General features: G+C 35.8%; 1 protein-coding gene across 1 annotated transcript in view; it reads left to right on the forward strand.

The window, feature by feature from the left end:
* Positions 1-16,798, forward strand: part of gfra4b (GDNF family receptor alpha 4b) — a 71,466-nt gene that overhangs the window by 52,672 nt on the left and 1,996 nt on the right. The window contains exons 4-7 of the mRNA XM_046859637.1: positions 7,722-8,067; positions 10,174-10,283; positions 12,485-12,619; positions 14,928-15,091. Of these exons, the coding sequence (XP_046715593.1) occupies positions 7,722-8,067; positions 10,174-10,283; positions 12,485-12,619; positions 14,928-15,091 (755 nt within the window). The remainder of the gene's footprint in view (positions 1-7,721; positions 8,068-10,173; positions 10,284-12,484; positions 12,620-14,927; positions 15,092-16,798) is intronic.

Below are 16,798 nucleotides of genomic sequence, written 5' to 3' on the forward strand. Positions count from 1 at the left end.
AAACCTTAGAAAAATCAGTCTTGAGATATTTCTTGGCCCAGTCTTGACGTTTCAGCTTGTGTGTCTTGTTCAGTGGTGGTCGACTTTCTGCCTTTCTTACCTTGGCCATGTCTCTGAGTATTGCACACCTTGTGCTTTTGGGCACTCAGTGATGTTGCAGCTCTGAAATATGGCCAAACTGGTGGCAAGTGGCATCTTGGCAGCTGCACGCTTGACTTTTCTCAGTTCACGGGCAGTTATTTTGCGCCTTGGTTTTTCCACACGCTTCTTGCGACCCTGTCGACTATTTTGAATGAAACGCTTGATTGTTCGATGATCACGCTCAGAAGCTTGGCTATTTTAAGACTGCTGCATCCTCTGCAATATATCTCACTATTTTTGACTTTTCTGAGCCTGTCAAGTCCTTCTTTTGACCCATTTTGCCAAAGGAAAGGAAGTTGCCTAATAATTATGCACACCTGATATAGGGTGTTGATGTCATTAGACCACACCCCTTCTCATTACAGAGATGCACATCACCTAATATGCTTAATTGGTAGTAGGCTTTCCAGCCTATACAGCTTGGAGTAAGACAACATGCATAACGAGGATGATGTGGTCAAAATACTCATTTGCCTAATAATTCTGCACTCCCTGTATATATATATATATATAGTGAACAGTGAAGTTTTAAGTCATTGAGGATGTACAGCAGCTTTAAATACAAGCTGGAAAAAATGCCCCGCGATTTGGAGCCCCACTCTCCCCATGCAGACTCTCCTGTCCCGCGGCACCAAATTGCGGTTCTCTGTTCTTGCGGTTCTATTTTTACAGTTTGTATTTAAAGCCGCGGTACTTCTGCGATGACCTAAAACTTCAATTGCTACACTGATAATATAAGTATACAGTAATAGTAATAACAGAAGAATACAATACAATACAATATTTTGTGTTAAGTAGTAGAAAAAGAATAAAAATGTATTTCAAATAATTCACTTAAAAAAATGTATTCGCCATAGTCAAGTGCGCATCATGTAGACTCATTTCTGTCGATGAATAGCTAGCGGTGGCTCTCCTCTGTTTTTTTTTTTTAGGCACCGAACAAATTTCACTTTGAGGACAGGTTTGTTAGTATAGGCGAAAGTCGTAAAGTTAATGTTTGTAAAGTGGGGAGCTTTTGTATACTCAATGGAAATATTTCAGTAAAGTACAGATACGTGAAAAAGCATACTTCATTAATTTAATACAGTCCACCACTGATATCAAAACAAGTCATTAAGTTAATAACAACTGACTTTTGTAATATACAGTATGTTGTGTTTTATATTAGTAGGTTACTGGTAGAAATAGCCAGCTGGTTGACTAAACATTTTTACTTGTGCATTTTTTTAATGTGAATCTGGACTTAGGATTTGACATTAACCTTCTAGCCTGCATTAGTGACAGTTTAGCTCTTCCATTACTACAGTGAATTGGTGGAAACGTGAAAACTACACTTTTCTGCTTTTCCATGGAAAGCAGAGATCCAATCAAATGAGAATAAAATCCACACAGTAGAAAAGTCAGCTCAGTGAAGGGGAAAGGATGTTTGTAGTTACTGTAGATTTGCTCTGACTTTATTTTGGGTGAACTTCTGCTTAGTAAGCAAATGGAAAACTAAAGAGCAAGTGTTTTGCATTTAAATATTGATAAACAGGGTGCAGGGTAACATGTGCATGTCTTGATTTCAACCTTCCTAGTTTCCCCACACCATACCACTGCTACACTCCCACTATCGACTTCCTGTAGCTGCCTGCATCAGATTTAAAATACTGACACTCGCCTGCGAAGCCTACAAAGACACTTATCTCACGCCGCACTGCACCACACGCCCTCAGATCCTTAACCATTGTTTGACTGGTCCCACTATCTCTTAGAGTACAAGGAAGGCATGCTTCCAGCCTTTTCTCCGTTCTGACACCTAGGTGGTGGAACGAAGTTTTACTTATTGTGCAAAAGCTAAGTCTGTAACTGTAATTAAATTAAGCCAATTTGCTCTCAGAGTTTTAGCCTGATTGATGCAGTAAGGCAGAATTATAGGATGCTTGGTAAACATCAACTAACAAAGTCATAGAAAGTATTTAGTTTGCAAATTTGTAATAAAAGTCTCTTAATTTGATTGCCGGTGTGTTTGTGCTTGAGGTCACTTTCAGCTACTGGCTAAATGTAAGAGTGAGTGTGTTCTGGGATATTAAGTCTGTGGAGGCCATGTTTCAAGGCTGTGGTGACTACTGGGAATTGGAGTTGTGGCGAATTAGAGGTGGGGTCTGACTTATGACTGAATGCTTACAGTAACACATTTCCTTGTTTCATGGAATATTTTGTATTCATTTCTGCATTTTAGTTGCTTATTTATTTGATCCATATATTATGTACCATTGATGCTTTATACTTCTGTTTTTTAATTTTTTTTGCAATCAATACTGGTAAATCTGATTTAAAAAGTTTTTGATTTAGTACTATTAGATAGTAGCTATGTTGATATAACAGTCCCTCGAATGGAAAAATCAAAATACAATTTTGTAAATTATTTTTGTGTAGTAACTTAAATGTAATTTTGTACCATACAGTGGGTAAATTGAAATATGGTACTAGACCGGCAGATTTCTGACTGTCATACAGTACACTATTGTGCTTCTTCACCCAAAATGCATATATTTAATTTCCAAACACAAAACTAACAACAAGCAAAAACACCAGAATTGCCCATCCAATTTAGCAGACTAGGTTTTATATATGAAATCAGACTTTTACAGCTTCTAAAGGGTTTACATACAGTAAATTCACCATATATAACTCATAAGCCCTTCACAAATACAGGAATAACAGCAAAGCCTGTCTAGATTTAAATCACCTCTAATTAATGTCTCTGATGCTCTTATAAGAGCTGACAAGACCTCAATTATTGTTATTAATTAGCCAAGTTGCTGAGAGCCAAGATCTAGGGTGATGAAATGCGCCTACAAGTACCCACTGAGAAATGTAATCTTGTTTTACAATCCTACTTAACAGCTCAATTGATCTGCAAGCAAACTGAAAATATTTTAAGAACTAATGAATTATTGTGCATAAGTTCTAAGCATGCAGTTCACTGAGTATGACACTGCATTGTTCATTGATTTTTTAGACTCATTTTCTACATGTCTAATAAGCATTTGGTGTTTTGAATGGCTGATCTAGTGGACAGCAGGGGAATTATTAGTCTCAAAAAAATTCTGGAAAGATTTTTGCACAAATAAAGTCTAGTTTTATTGGAAAAGGGAGCTTTTGCATTAAGGTTTAGTAACAGTATTTATAACATAAAATAGCATCCACAATCCATACATTTTATTATCAGCAAACCATGTTAGATTTTAATTGACGTTGATGGTGATAGTATGATTTGGAACTTCTGATCAGAGAGTCATTAGTTCAAATCTCAGCTATACCACACTGCCAATACTGGGCCCTAGAGCAAGGTCCTTAACTCTCAAGTTTTCAACTTTCTCATACTTTTCTCAACTTTCTCATGTATAAATTGGCTCTGCATATGGGTGTCTGCCAAATGTGTGTCAATGTAATTGTCTTTTGTTTAAATACATCTGCACAAACATGTTTATGCAACACATAACTCCACATAAATTAGCAAAAAATAATTTACAGCATGTTTACGAATGTTGATAACTTGTTGAAGTCTGATTTTCAGGTCTGAAATAAAGTATACATTTTGGTACTTACTATACATGTCTGCTTCTGCATTTTGCAAGATTACAAGCACAATCATGTTCACTAAGGCATTAAGGTGTTCATTTTGGTTCCTGTGGGAATAATTTTACTATTGTATATTGTAAAATATTGATTGATTCTGTTGATGATTTGTTTGGCTTGTTTGGTTGGTTGTTAAAATAAACAATTGACACATTTGTAAGTATGGTGTATACAGTAGTTCTTTTTATTAATTCATGATTTATTAATGCATTAATACAGTGTTAAAAACTTTTATTTCAGAGAATTTGACAAATTACTAATTATTGCATGTGATAAATTTAGAAATACTATCACATTGCTTTAAGCCCATAATAACTCAGAGGCTTTGATTTACTAATGATTTACCTATATTAAAAAAGTACTAACTTAATTGGTTTACTCAGTAAGGCCCTATTTATAAGCTTGTATTACACACGTGACTAAAACTGCACATTTTATCCGTTTAGTGTTTTTTGCCGTAGTGAATGTGCAATGTTACTACTGTAAAATGCCAAATACAAAGTGTGTCTATGTAATAGAATAATTGAGCACCAGCTGTGCAAATTACTATAGCCTAAAAGTCACTTTGGGACTGGCGAATGCATGTGTAAATACCAATGAAGGGCAGGTATTACATTTGCAAAAGTAGTATTTTTTGAACAGTTATTTTCAAAATTATGTTTAAGTTTAAAAATAAGTGATATGCAATAAATAAAGCACTTAGAGGTGTGCAGTTATAGGTAAATAATCAACAAAAGGGTGATCAAATTTACTGTTGATGGTGAAGTTACTGCTACCTCTTTAATAGTGTTTTGTTTCTATTACAGCATACATTTTGTTTTGCTTACATCACAGAGAAGGGATTTTTTTTAAGTAAAGATAAATTAATTATCCATTTGTAGTTATAGTATTGTCGTGTAACATCTGTGAACAAGTTTCTTCCTGTTACCATGCATTATCACTTGAAATCACAGCTCTTTCCGTAAAAAGCCTCCAAAGTTAATAATAGAAACAATACTTTTTATCATTTCCCACAATGGAAAATATTCCGACAAAATGTTAAACATAAACTCCCCCCTACTGGAAACATTTTATTAATCTTTCTGTAAATATTTTATTTAAATGACTTTTTTAAATGTTTCATGTTCTTGTTTATTGCTAGACTTAAATTAGATGAAGCATATGCCACGTTAGTTCTTCTGATTGAGCTGTTACCATAGAAACAACAAAGTATTTGAATTTATATACTGTACAGTGCATTCAGAAAGTTTTCATAGCGCTTTACTTTTTCCACATTTACTCTATACTTTATCTTACAGCCTCATTACAAAATAGATTAAATTAATTATTTTCCTCCAAATTCTACAAACAATAATCCATAATGACAACATGAAAAAGGTTTGTTTAAAACTTTTGCTAATGTATTAAAATAATTAAATAAAATAAATCACTTTTGCCTTTGCTCAATACTTTGTTTTAGCACATTTGGCATCAATTACAGCTTCAAGTCTTTTTGAGGATGATGCTACAAGCTTGGCACAACTATATTTTTGGCAGTTTCTCTCATTCTTCTTTGCAGAACCTCTCAATCTTCATCAGGTTGGATGGGGAGAGTATTTTCACATCTCTCCAGAGATTTTCAATCGGGTTCAAGTTTGGGCTCTGGCTGGGCCACTCAAGAACATTCACAGAGTCGTCCCATAGCAACTCCTTTGTTTTCTTTTCTTTTGGTTCTTGTCTTGTTGGAAGATGATATGTCTTCACAGTCTGAGGTGGAGAGTACTCTGGAACAGGTTTTCATCATGGATGTCTTTGTACATTGCTGCAGTCATCTTTCCCTCAATCCTGACCAGTCTTCCAGTTTCTGCCACTAAAAAACATCCCCAAAGCATGATGCTGCCACCACCATGCTACACTTTAGGGATAGTATTGGTGTCCTTTGGAGATGATGCTCGCCCAAAAAGTTCAATCTCTGTTTCTCGATTGTCTGAGAGTCCTTTAGGTGCCTTCTGGCAAACTCCCAGTGGGTTGTAATGTGCCTTTTACTAAGGAGTGGCTTCCGTCTGGCCACGCTACCATACAAGTCTGATTGGTGGAGTGCTGCAGAAATGATTGTTCTTCTGGAAGGTTTACCTCTCTACACAGAGCAACGCTGGAGCTCTTTCAGAGTGACCATTGGTCACCTCCCTGACTAAGGCTTTTCCTCCACGATTGCTCAGTTTGGTCGGGTGGCCAACTTTAAGAAGAGTCTTGGTGGTTCCAAACGATCTTTTCTTCTATCAAATTTGATCTTTTAGCAATGTGTGCTTTCAAAAAAAGTTTGAAAATCCAATCTAGTCTTTTATTTCTATTACTATTAATAGGCATTTAAGACACCTTTAATAAATAACCCTGCAAACTGTGCTTAAGGAGAATACATCTTATTTTTGCAATATGTGTCAGGGCATGTTTTAGTTATAGGGTCCTGTAAGGAGACAATAATCATATGCAAACTTGTTTGAATATTATATTCTGCTCATATTTTGCATGTGAAATAATTTGCACATTTATGCTTTGTAAATGACATGCAATGTACCATGTTCTGTAGATCAGGCCCTTTAAGTCAGCCCTGCTGCAAAAAAAACCCAAATAAACAATAGCAACCGAGGTAAAAGATTTTAATGTTAATGAAAACTGTAATTGTTGCCTTCTATTTGTGATTTGTGATGTTTGGTGAATAAGAATCAACAGAACACCCTTGGCAACTTGTAGATTACATGTTGGTATGTAATGAACACTAATAGAGACCATTAGAATGACATTAGGCATTTAGTTTCTAATAGGTTTTTGTGGTGGTTTTTAGTTTAGTGATTTAATGATAATTTATAGTGCACTTCAAATTTCATTTTTAAGTTATACCATTAGAATTTCTGTGATGGTTTACATTGGTGTTGATTTTATGTGTTTGTGTGAATGCATTTTTTAGACAATAATGTGTTAATGATGAGGACTAATAGCTTTTTGATCTCCCACTGTTGCCTGTAAGCTAGAGTCCTTGAAGTCTCAGTTGTGCTGAGCTGCTGGTACAGGTTGGGCTATTTATGTGTCTGACATGTCTAGAAGCTAGAACAGGAATTGACAGCAAATATTGTTTTACACATTCAAGTAACAGTGGAACATTTTTTGGCTTAATTCTGTAAATAAATGCATGTGCCTCCGATGTCTTTCTGTATCTTCGAGCCGCCACAAACACAGATAATACAGTATGTGCAATCGTAAATGTGTCTTTTTTTTTTTCCTTTTTTTTTTAGCTCAGCTTGTGTTTAGCTATCTTTTACCATTTCATTTAAGTGCAAAATGTAACACGGGCCACTGCTGAGCAAGGAAACAGCCACCTTGAATATGTATTTGAATATGTATTTATTTATTTGTTTGTTTGTTTGTTTGTTTGTTTGTTTTTATGTTTATGTGTATGTATTATTAATTTATTTGCTTATTTATAAATAATTTTTTCTGCATTATCTCCCAATTTATGCCCTGCTTTCATTCAACCCCACCATGAAACATATTTGTTGACTCTGCTTCACAGACATGTTTCTCCACAGCTCTGCAAATACCAACAAAGCTGCTCTCTTTCAATGATGCAGATAGGGTCTGTCTGCATTTTTTCCCCCAAACCACAAACTCTAATTTTGAAAGAGCATTTAATGAAAGAGCAAGGCAGGCAGACACACGAGCTGATGATTGATTTTTTATTATTATTTTCATTTCCCTTCTGTTTTACTGACCTTAACTTCTTTCCAGTTTTCGATTGAGATGTGGCAAACTTCTTCCATTCTACTTTGTTCTCTCCCAAGAACGTAGTGAGACCCTGAAACTGAGTGCCGTAGTTTTGTGTCAACAAAAAATAATGTCAGGAGCAAAGGTTATGAGTAATTTAATCTCACCTCTGATCACCACTTGATGTTCATTACTGCCCCCACTGCTCCCTTTTGCAGACTCCGATCTGGGCCTTTCAACGGCAAACCGGTGCTTGGATGCGGCCAAAGCCTGCAACGTGGATGACCTGTGCCAGAGGCTGCGCACTGAATATGTGTCAGCATGTATCAAACCTTCAGGCAAATCGGGCCTATGCAATCGTTCCCGCTGCAACAAGGCCCTGCGCCGATTTTTTGACCGTGTGCCCCCGGAATACACGCACGAGCTACTCTTCTGTCCCTGCAGCGATATGGCGTGCTCAGAGAGACGACGCCAGACCATCGTGCCTGGCTGCTCGTATGAGATGCCAGAAAAACCCAGCTGCCTGACGCAGATGAGGAGCTGCAGAGCCGACTACATCTGCAGGTCAGTACATGTGAGCCAAGCGTTGTGTAGGTGGGGGAAAAAAATGAGTCAATGCACTTGAACTCTGCTGAACAGTCAGGTAGGGCCTTGAATTCTCAATAGGACTCTACAGAAAGCAGTAGACTGTGACTTTTTTCCTTCTAGCTTCTCATCTTCAGAATTAACTTGGTTAAATAAGCTAAAACTGCTGGCAGGGAACAAATAAATCTCTTGGAAAGTTCAAAAGTTCAGGTTTGGAGTTTGTTTGAGACAGTCATTTATTGTACATTGCTTAGTGATATTCATTATTAAAACATTGTACTGGATTGAAACTATAGTTTCTTGAGAGCTTTTAGCAGGCACGTGACCAGAAAGCAAAGGTTTTTCTTATTGTAATTTATAGAAATACATTTACTTATTTAAATAATATATAAATGAGGAACAAAAAAAAAACAATTGTTAAACTATTTTGTTAATCTGTTTTTAATTTCCATCCTATTTCATTGAAGTCCATTGTTATTAAGAACAGCAGGGTCTGGCACACAAGTGAATATTGGGACCGGATTACATGATTATAAAAATTATAATAATAATAAGTCCAAAATGGCTAGTGGGGATAAATTATGGTATTTGGGGATTGTTAAATTGTGTAGTTAAGATTTGGACACCTGCCCTCATAAACTATGAATTATTACATTAAAAAAAAAAAAAAAAATAAATAAATAAATAAATATATATATATATATATATATATATATATATATATATATATATATATATATATATATATATATATATATTGACAATGTGATTTTCTGGATTTTTTTCTCATTTTGTCTCTCATAGGTGAAGTGTACCTATATATATATATATATATATATATATATATATATATATATATATATTTATATATTTATATATATATATATATATATATATATATATATATATATATATATATATATATATATATATATATATTTAGTCATATGTATTTAGTCAGCCATCAATTGTGCAAGTTCTTCCACTTAAAAAGATGAGAGGCCTTTAATTTTTATCATAAGTACACTTCTCCTATGAGACACAAAGAAAATCACATTGTCAAATTTTTTAAAGAATTTATACAGATATTTTACATATATTTTAGTATTATTTATTAATTTATTTTTATTACAGCAAAACCCAAAATTCTTTTTAGTTAATTGAACCAACACATGATTTTTGTAATTTTTTTTTACAAATTGACCAGCGAGTTGCAGAGTCCCAGTGGTAGAATATGATATAATAAATAACACCAAGAAAATTCACTTTATGAAAAATACCTAGTAATGAAGTAAAGAAAGAGTTGCATGAGGACAGAGACCTCAGCAGATATTTCTGTACTGCTTTATTCTTTTGTTATTGGATTTTGATTAAAGCATTTTAGTGTTGATTTCTATCTGACATGATGTAGTTTATGACCTTGTTGTGGTAAAGTGGTTTGTGCAGTTTGGAAAATTGCAGGGCTATGTCACTGGAAAATAACGCTTTCAATATAGACACACTTCGTGAACAGACCTGGAGGACTGAGGTCAGACAAAAGGTGATCCCAATGACCATGCCATGTAAAGTTCATACCGAAAAAGATCCTGTCTATCCTATCTCAACTAGCATATCTGGTAATTAGCCCATCACAGAAACTGAAAATAGAGCCATATTTCTCAGCACATGTAAGATGAAGGGTGGGGAATCAGATACAATGCAAGTCAGGCATTTGATGGTACTGTATGCTGTATGATTTTAAATTTTAGAAACTGACTATAGGCTAAGCTTGGGATAAAGAAGTCTGATCAGCCCTTCTCAGCTTGTTTTCAATGTGATCCCCAACACGGAAAAGTGAAAGGAAAATATTGTTAAATGTGCTCTACAAATCAAACTGAATTGAATCGAAGATCAGAAATATGTCTAGGGAGACATAGTGATGCTGTTTAAGAGTCGACTATTCCTCCATGTCAATAGTAATAATCGTGCCGGGAGTGTTGCTCTGCATCGGCCAGCATGATGCCTGTCTCTTTTATTCTCTCTCCTGTGTGTATGTGTGTTCAGCCCCTATTAACGGAGATCATGTGCTCTATGGTTGTCCTCCAGGTCCCGTTTGGCTCAGTTTCAGTATGACTGCAGGCCAGATGAGCAGTCTTCCAGCGGCTGCAAACATGGCAACTATGCTGCCTGTCTTGTAGCCTACACCGGCCTAATAGGTAAGTACAAAAAGATGAAAGGAAGTGGATTGAAAGTGTGTGAGAGAGAGAGAGAGAGAGAGAGAGAGAGAGAGATGGGTTGCTGTGAAACAAAAGCAGAAAAATCTTTATGAATAACAAAAGACAAATAATAGGTACAGACACTTTGGTGTGTGCAGATATGAGAGGGATGGACACAGAATATTATATTAGAGGATTGGATATGAAACTGTCCAAATCCAGTCTGTGAAGTGCAGGAGTTGTTATTGCTCTCTGAAACGCCTTTGATGGCGATTGGCTTGAAATGCACCCCGTTTTCTATCACCTCTGGAAACGAGCATTTTTTTTTAACAGCTTCTAAAACACAAACCTAGACAGTCTTAATGTATTTCAAAAGTGTTGCCAGCAGCGCCTCATTGACCAACCACACCAATTTCACTCACACACACACACAAACATACACACACACACACACACCCAGATGCACGCACACACATACACACACACGCTCACACTTGGATGGTTTAATTAGTCTACCTGCAGTTTGAGCAAAGCGACACTTTTAACCTTTTATGACGCATTCAACACAATTTTGGAGTTCAGCTTCTCACCTCTCTATGTTATGGAACTTCATAAGCACAACCAATGTGTTTTGTGTGAATATTATGCAAATGCAAGCAGCAAAGCCACAAAGTCTATACTCATCCTGCAAGTCTTTGTGCTCAATCTGGATTTTTCATCTGGTTGGTTACTCACATTTTCTTTAAAACTTGAAGCTGACACTAATCCTAAATTGGACTTGTTTTATATCTTCTTGTACTTGACAGTAAAGGTAATAATATTCAAGGTGGGAGAGAATGAAGGGACGGAATGCAAATGCAAATGCAAAAAAGAAGCAAAAGTAAAAAGGCATAAAATTGTGTAAATACATTAATAAAGGGTTGGTGTGACAGAGATTGATTTTGATAGGTTAAAGAGATTAACGTCCTTGCAGACTTCAGATCTTGTATCTTCTGTGAATAAAGACTTAACAAAACTTTGGAGAAAGAAACCTGATGACAAGAAAGAACTTTGTAGAAATTATATCCAAGTAAGAAATAAAATAAGATACCAAAGCAGATACCAAAGCAGCTGGTCAATGCTAAAAATACTACTATTTTACTATAATACTACTACTATACTACTATTTAGTGAATACTGACACATCATATCCTGGAGCTGTTGTCTTGTTGTCCAGGGTGAATCTCTGAAAGGCTATTAAATGATTAATGTTGCTACATGTTTTATATACAGTGTCCATTAACGTTGAGTGTAAAAATGCAAGCAAAACGAGGAAACTGTGGTAACAATTGAACAATAAGTATTAAAAAACAGGCACAAGCTTCACCACTCAAGAGCAGCACTTCTCTAGAGAGTCATGTTAAAGCACTTGTATCTTGCAGTAAACGCTGCGAAACGTAATGAATAAGGAACGCTTTTAGAGTGTGTAGAAACATTGTAGAAGGTTTTACAATGCAAAGAAGTCTCAAAAGTATATAGTAGTGTGAAAGTTTTCCAAGTGAAGCCAGGAGTCAGGTGAACCTCATGGAACAGTCAAAAACTTCCTAACCACACAAGATTGGACAAAATTAATATCAGTGAAATGATGAGAATTATGAGTTTTGTAGTATTGCTGCCTAAAAGGTTCCAGGGTCTGTGGTTCGATCTGTGCTTGAAATGCTGCCTTTGAAAATGTTCTTACTATGTTTTCTCATGGTTGTCTGGTTTCCTCCCACCACTTAAATACTTGCGGGTTTGAGGTTGGCTATACAAAATTTCCCCCTATGTGCAAATCCTGTGATGGGTAACTGGCATCCCATCCAACATGTGTTCTCAACTCGCCTCCAGTTTTCCTGGGATGGAATCCAGGTCCCCCTCAACACTGACCAGGATAAATCGATAACTGAAGATAAATGAACGGATGTATGAATGAATATTCAATTTTTATTCTTGCTGTTTACACTTTAATAAAAAGACAAATGATCAGAATCAGAAAAGCAACAAAAGACTCCAGCACTGTAAACAGACACAAGTTTTTCGGCAGCAGTGTCTGATGCTTCAGATTAAGAGTGTTTCTGGTATTGTGGTCAAACTCGATCAGTTTGATTTAATGATCTCACAAGTGACTGTTTGTACTTAAAAACAAACAAAAAAAATGTATGAAAACTGTGTCTTGTGCACAGGCAGTCCCATCACTCCTAATTATGCGGACAACACCACATCCAACGTGGCGCCGTGGTGTACATGCTCATCGAGCGGCAATCAGAAACAGCAATGCACAGAGTTTCTGGATAATTTCACCAACAACATCTGTCTCAGTAAGTCTCCCATGCACTCTTTTGATTATTATACTCACTGAAGCCTGATATGTCTATATTACAACCCCACAGCCACATGTGTCCATTGACCTCATCTGATATATTGCTGTAATCAATGATGTGAGCTTCTAACTGTCCAGTGACTTGTACATTATCAGTTTGATTATTTTTTATATATTCATCATCATTTGTACATCATCAGAAAAGCATTTTAATTGCTTCTATAACTTGTGTGTGTGTGTCTCTGTCTGTGTGTATGTGTGTGTGGGGGGCATGCGCTTGTTTCCCAGAAATGCACCGATGCGAAAAATAAGCGCATTATACGAACAACCATATTGCATTTATAATCATGGCAGAACAACCTTGGTTTGAGTTAATGCCTGCATTAAAAAACTCAAGTGTGGGCACTGTAAGGCAGAATTTGCTTAATGAGCTGCTATAGTGGAGGGACTGTTGCCCTTCTTTGCTTTCTGTTGCATTGCTGAGAGATGTGACGGCTGCCTTTGTATAACAAGTACGTTGACGCACAAGTGCGCAGATCAGAAACGATTATCTCTGAAGCGAACACTTTTGAATGCTTCTAATTAGTGCAACCTCGAACAAGATTTGTTGTTATGGCAGGATGAGTTGCAGGTGGACAGGTCTACTTTCAACTTTTTTGGAGGGAAAAAAAAAAGCACTGGCCAATATTCATAAATAATTTTACAAACTTTAAGTAAGTAATGATTCCTTGCACGCATCTTCATATAAACCCGATAATAACTCATAAAGATCTAATTAATAATGCTCTTAAACATGCCGGCAGTGCTTTTTATGAAGGCCATATGCACTGTATAATTACCCTTGCATTTATTTATAATTTGTTGGAGTGCATTCATAAGGAAATGCACATATTTTTGTAATTGGTCATGAAAAGGCATTGTAGTTCATAGCAATATTTATTATGCACATTGAATATACATTACATAACCCTAACCTATATATATAATAGTCTTTATATATTTGTAATTCTTTCATCATTTATGTATTTTATAATTACTGGTATTTATACACATACATTCTAATGCTTTTTTTAATACCTTTTCTTTCTTTGTTTTTCTTTTTAACTGATCATTAAATTCAAGGATGTGCAGTGATTACATTGTTTTTTTTGACTGTCTATGACAAATTTAATTTACAAATAAATATAACAATAGTGTTTGCTCATAATAGTGCACTCCCAGATGAAATTGTAAACATTATAATTACTTTATACACCATTTTTTAGTTGGTATTAGAATGAACAGTGACACTGCTGTTAACAAGCTATTACTTACAGGAATAACACATTATGAAATGGGGCATTATTGGATAATGATTAATGAATATGGCCTTCCACTGAGAGTATTAAAAAGTTGTTGTTTTAATGCCGATACCCAATTGCCTCACGTGTTCACGCTCTACCAAACAACAAACACATTAAATCAAAGTCAGACCATCTGTCTTGCATGCCTTGTGTCCTCATGCATCATTCAGGTGGGAAGGATTTCTTTCCTATTGCTTTCATTCATGTAAATGTTTGCTATTAATATTTTAAATAGGGAAAATGCATGCACATGTCAATGTATCATGATGAGACATATGAATCACTGGAGCATGTTTCACTCTTTCTCACTCACTGCTTCTTACTTATTTTTTTTTTCTTTATCTCTTATTCTGTGTTTCTCTTCTCATTTTGTAATAGCTTGTCATGATCCAAAACAAGGCAAATGGCCAAGATCCGTTGTGGGCAGTGTCTGAGGAATGCTTTTTCCCCCTCTTAGTTCCTCTCAAACTCAGCAGGCACTTCCCATCCAAATGCCCACCTCTCTTCCTCTTCTCGCTGTCACTCTCGCACATACTCATAGCTGACAAGCCTGTTTTTTTCTTTTGCATTATAAACCGTGATTCATCTCTATTATTGATGCCGCGAGCCTGTTCAAACAGAGATGTCTCATGCAAACGAACTCTCCTGCTCCTTTCTGAAATGAGGGACGTGTGCGGAGGAGTTTGTGGATCCTGAGAGCCATTTAGCTGAGCCACTTGTGAGAGAGTTAATGAGAGGAAGTGGAGAGGCAGGTGCAGCTCAGGGACCTCTGAGGAATACTGAGTGCTCATCTTGCCTATTCGAGGCGGGCTGTCCGGCTGCCTCTCTCACAGCTCTGAATTCAAATATCCGCCTTGTAAAAAAAAAAAAAACTAGATTTGGGACACTACCAGGCTGTATTTATTGCTCTAACACCTAAAAATATATGACCTTTGACCTCTTGTGTGTTGTTTTTATGAACAGACAATGCTCTTCTGATGTTTGGGAATGGGATCGACCAGACGCCTTCTCCGAGCCAAACAGATCGTCAAATCTCTGTGACGGACAAAGATGCACGAAACAGTTCTTCTGGCTATGTCTCCATGGATACAGAAGAGAACATTGCAAGCCCAACCATTTCCACACAGGTGAAGGTTAGGGAGTGGAGAGAAGATGGCACTTTGCTGATGCTCTCATCATAACACGTCCCTAAAGCAAAAGAGCACCTTTCATTTCTGTAGATTCAGAGATACTGTGTATTGTGGAGTTGTGAAAATTTTACACAAAGCAGTTCTGTAGTGAAATTAAAGTTTGCTGTTCTGTTTTGCAATTGTAAAAGTTATGGCAACTAACTAATAACGCTTAGTATTTAACAGTACTAATAATCGGCGCTAATGAAACATATTAACATCCATGTTATTTCTATAAATCACTAAGAACAATTAGTTAATTACTTATTACAAGTATGCTAGGGATTGATAATTAGCGATGCAGGAATGTACTGAAATATAAGCGGTATTTACTGAGCTATGTATTTCTCCGGCAAAACTGATATTATAATATCTACTGATTTATTACTGAACATATTCATTCCTAATAGCTTTACCTTCCTCCTGCCTACCTCAACCTATTACAATTCCTATTCCTATTTAGGTGTTTTTATTCAGTTAGAAGTGGACAATAATGACTAATAATATAGCAAACCATGGAATATAGCAGTTGGTTTCAAGTTTTTCATAAACAACGTTGCAGATATCTTTTGGAGAAATAATTATTTACTTCTCAAATATTAAATATTATAATTACTATGTGTCTTACTGTGCCACATATTTGTTACCGTCAGTAAAACAACCCAGTAACACTCTAGCCATTGCCAGTGACTTTCCATGTTCATGGCTCGGGGGAGACCTAAATAATTCATGTAAATACTTATATTGTAGATACCAGGGTATTGGAATAGGCTGAGGTATATTAGGTTTAACATCTCTATGAGGAAGGCACGGTTTTACTATTGAAAGTTAATGTTAGTATCAGCAGTCATTTTAAAAGAGCCAAAGTTAGCATTGGCTCCAATAGTTATGCAGGAAAAATTTAGGTTTCAATTATATATATGCTACTATTAATAATAACTAATAATAATTAGTTAATTATTAATAGTTAATATTAAATAGTATTATTAATAATACTATTAATAATATACTAAATGTATTTATCTACACTCCTATCTATCTATCTAACTCCAATATTATTATCAGAAAAAAATTATTATCGTGAGTTTAAACGCACATAGTTGATATCTTTTCTTTTTAATATAAAAAAGTATTGCATTTTTGTTTTGCCACATTGCTTTTAAAATTACTGGCACCCCGCTGGGTAAAATAACAGCCTGAGACACTGTCTGTAATCTGTATCTAAATAGTTACAGACTCTTTTTTAAACTTCTCAGTAGTGTTCAAACACTGAGATTCTAATATTTGCAACCAATTCTATGTTGGAGTCGTTATATTGTTGACAAAGGCAACCCAGTTTGTGGTAAAGTATCCGGGTACTTAGCAGAAGTCATGATGCCATCAATCTTTACAAGAGCTCCTGCACCATTACCCACAGAAGAGTTCCAAATAATCAGTGATTTGCCATTCTATCAAATAGTGCACTTTGCTCATGGGTTAATTTATGGCAGGTTTTAACATTTCCAGATTTTATGTATTTAAACATTGATTATTTGTTGAGTTTGATTTAGTTTCATTGTGTTTTTCTGTTAATGTTCATGTTTCTGTTCTGTTCATTTAAACATTCATTATCAGTAACCACTTCTGGTCAGGGTCTTTGTTGATCCACATCATCCTAGGATGACT

This window comes from Silurus meridionalis, chromosome 10 (genome assembly GCF_014805685.1).
Source record: "Silurus meridionalis isolate SWU-2019-XX chromosome 10, ASM1480568v1, whole genome shotgun sequence".
Classification (NCBI taxonomy): domain Eukaryota; kingdom Metazoa; phylum Chordata; class Actinopteri; order Siluriformes; family Siluridae; genus Silurus; species Silurus meridionalis.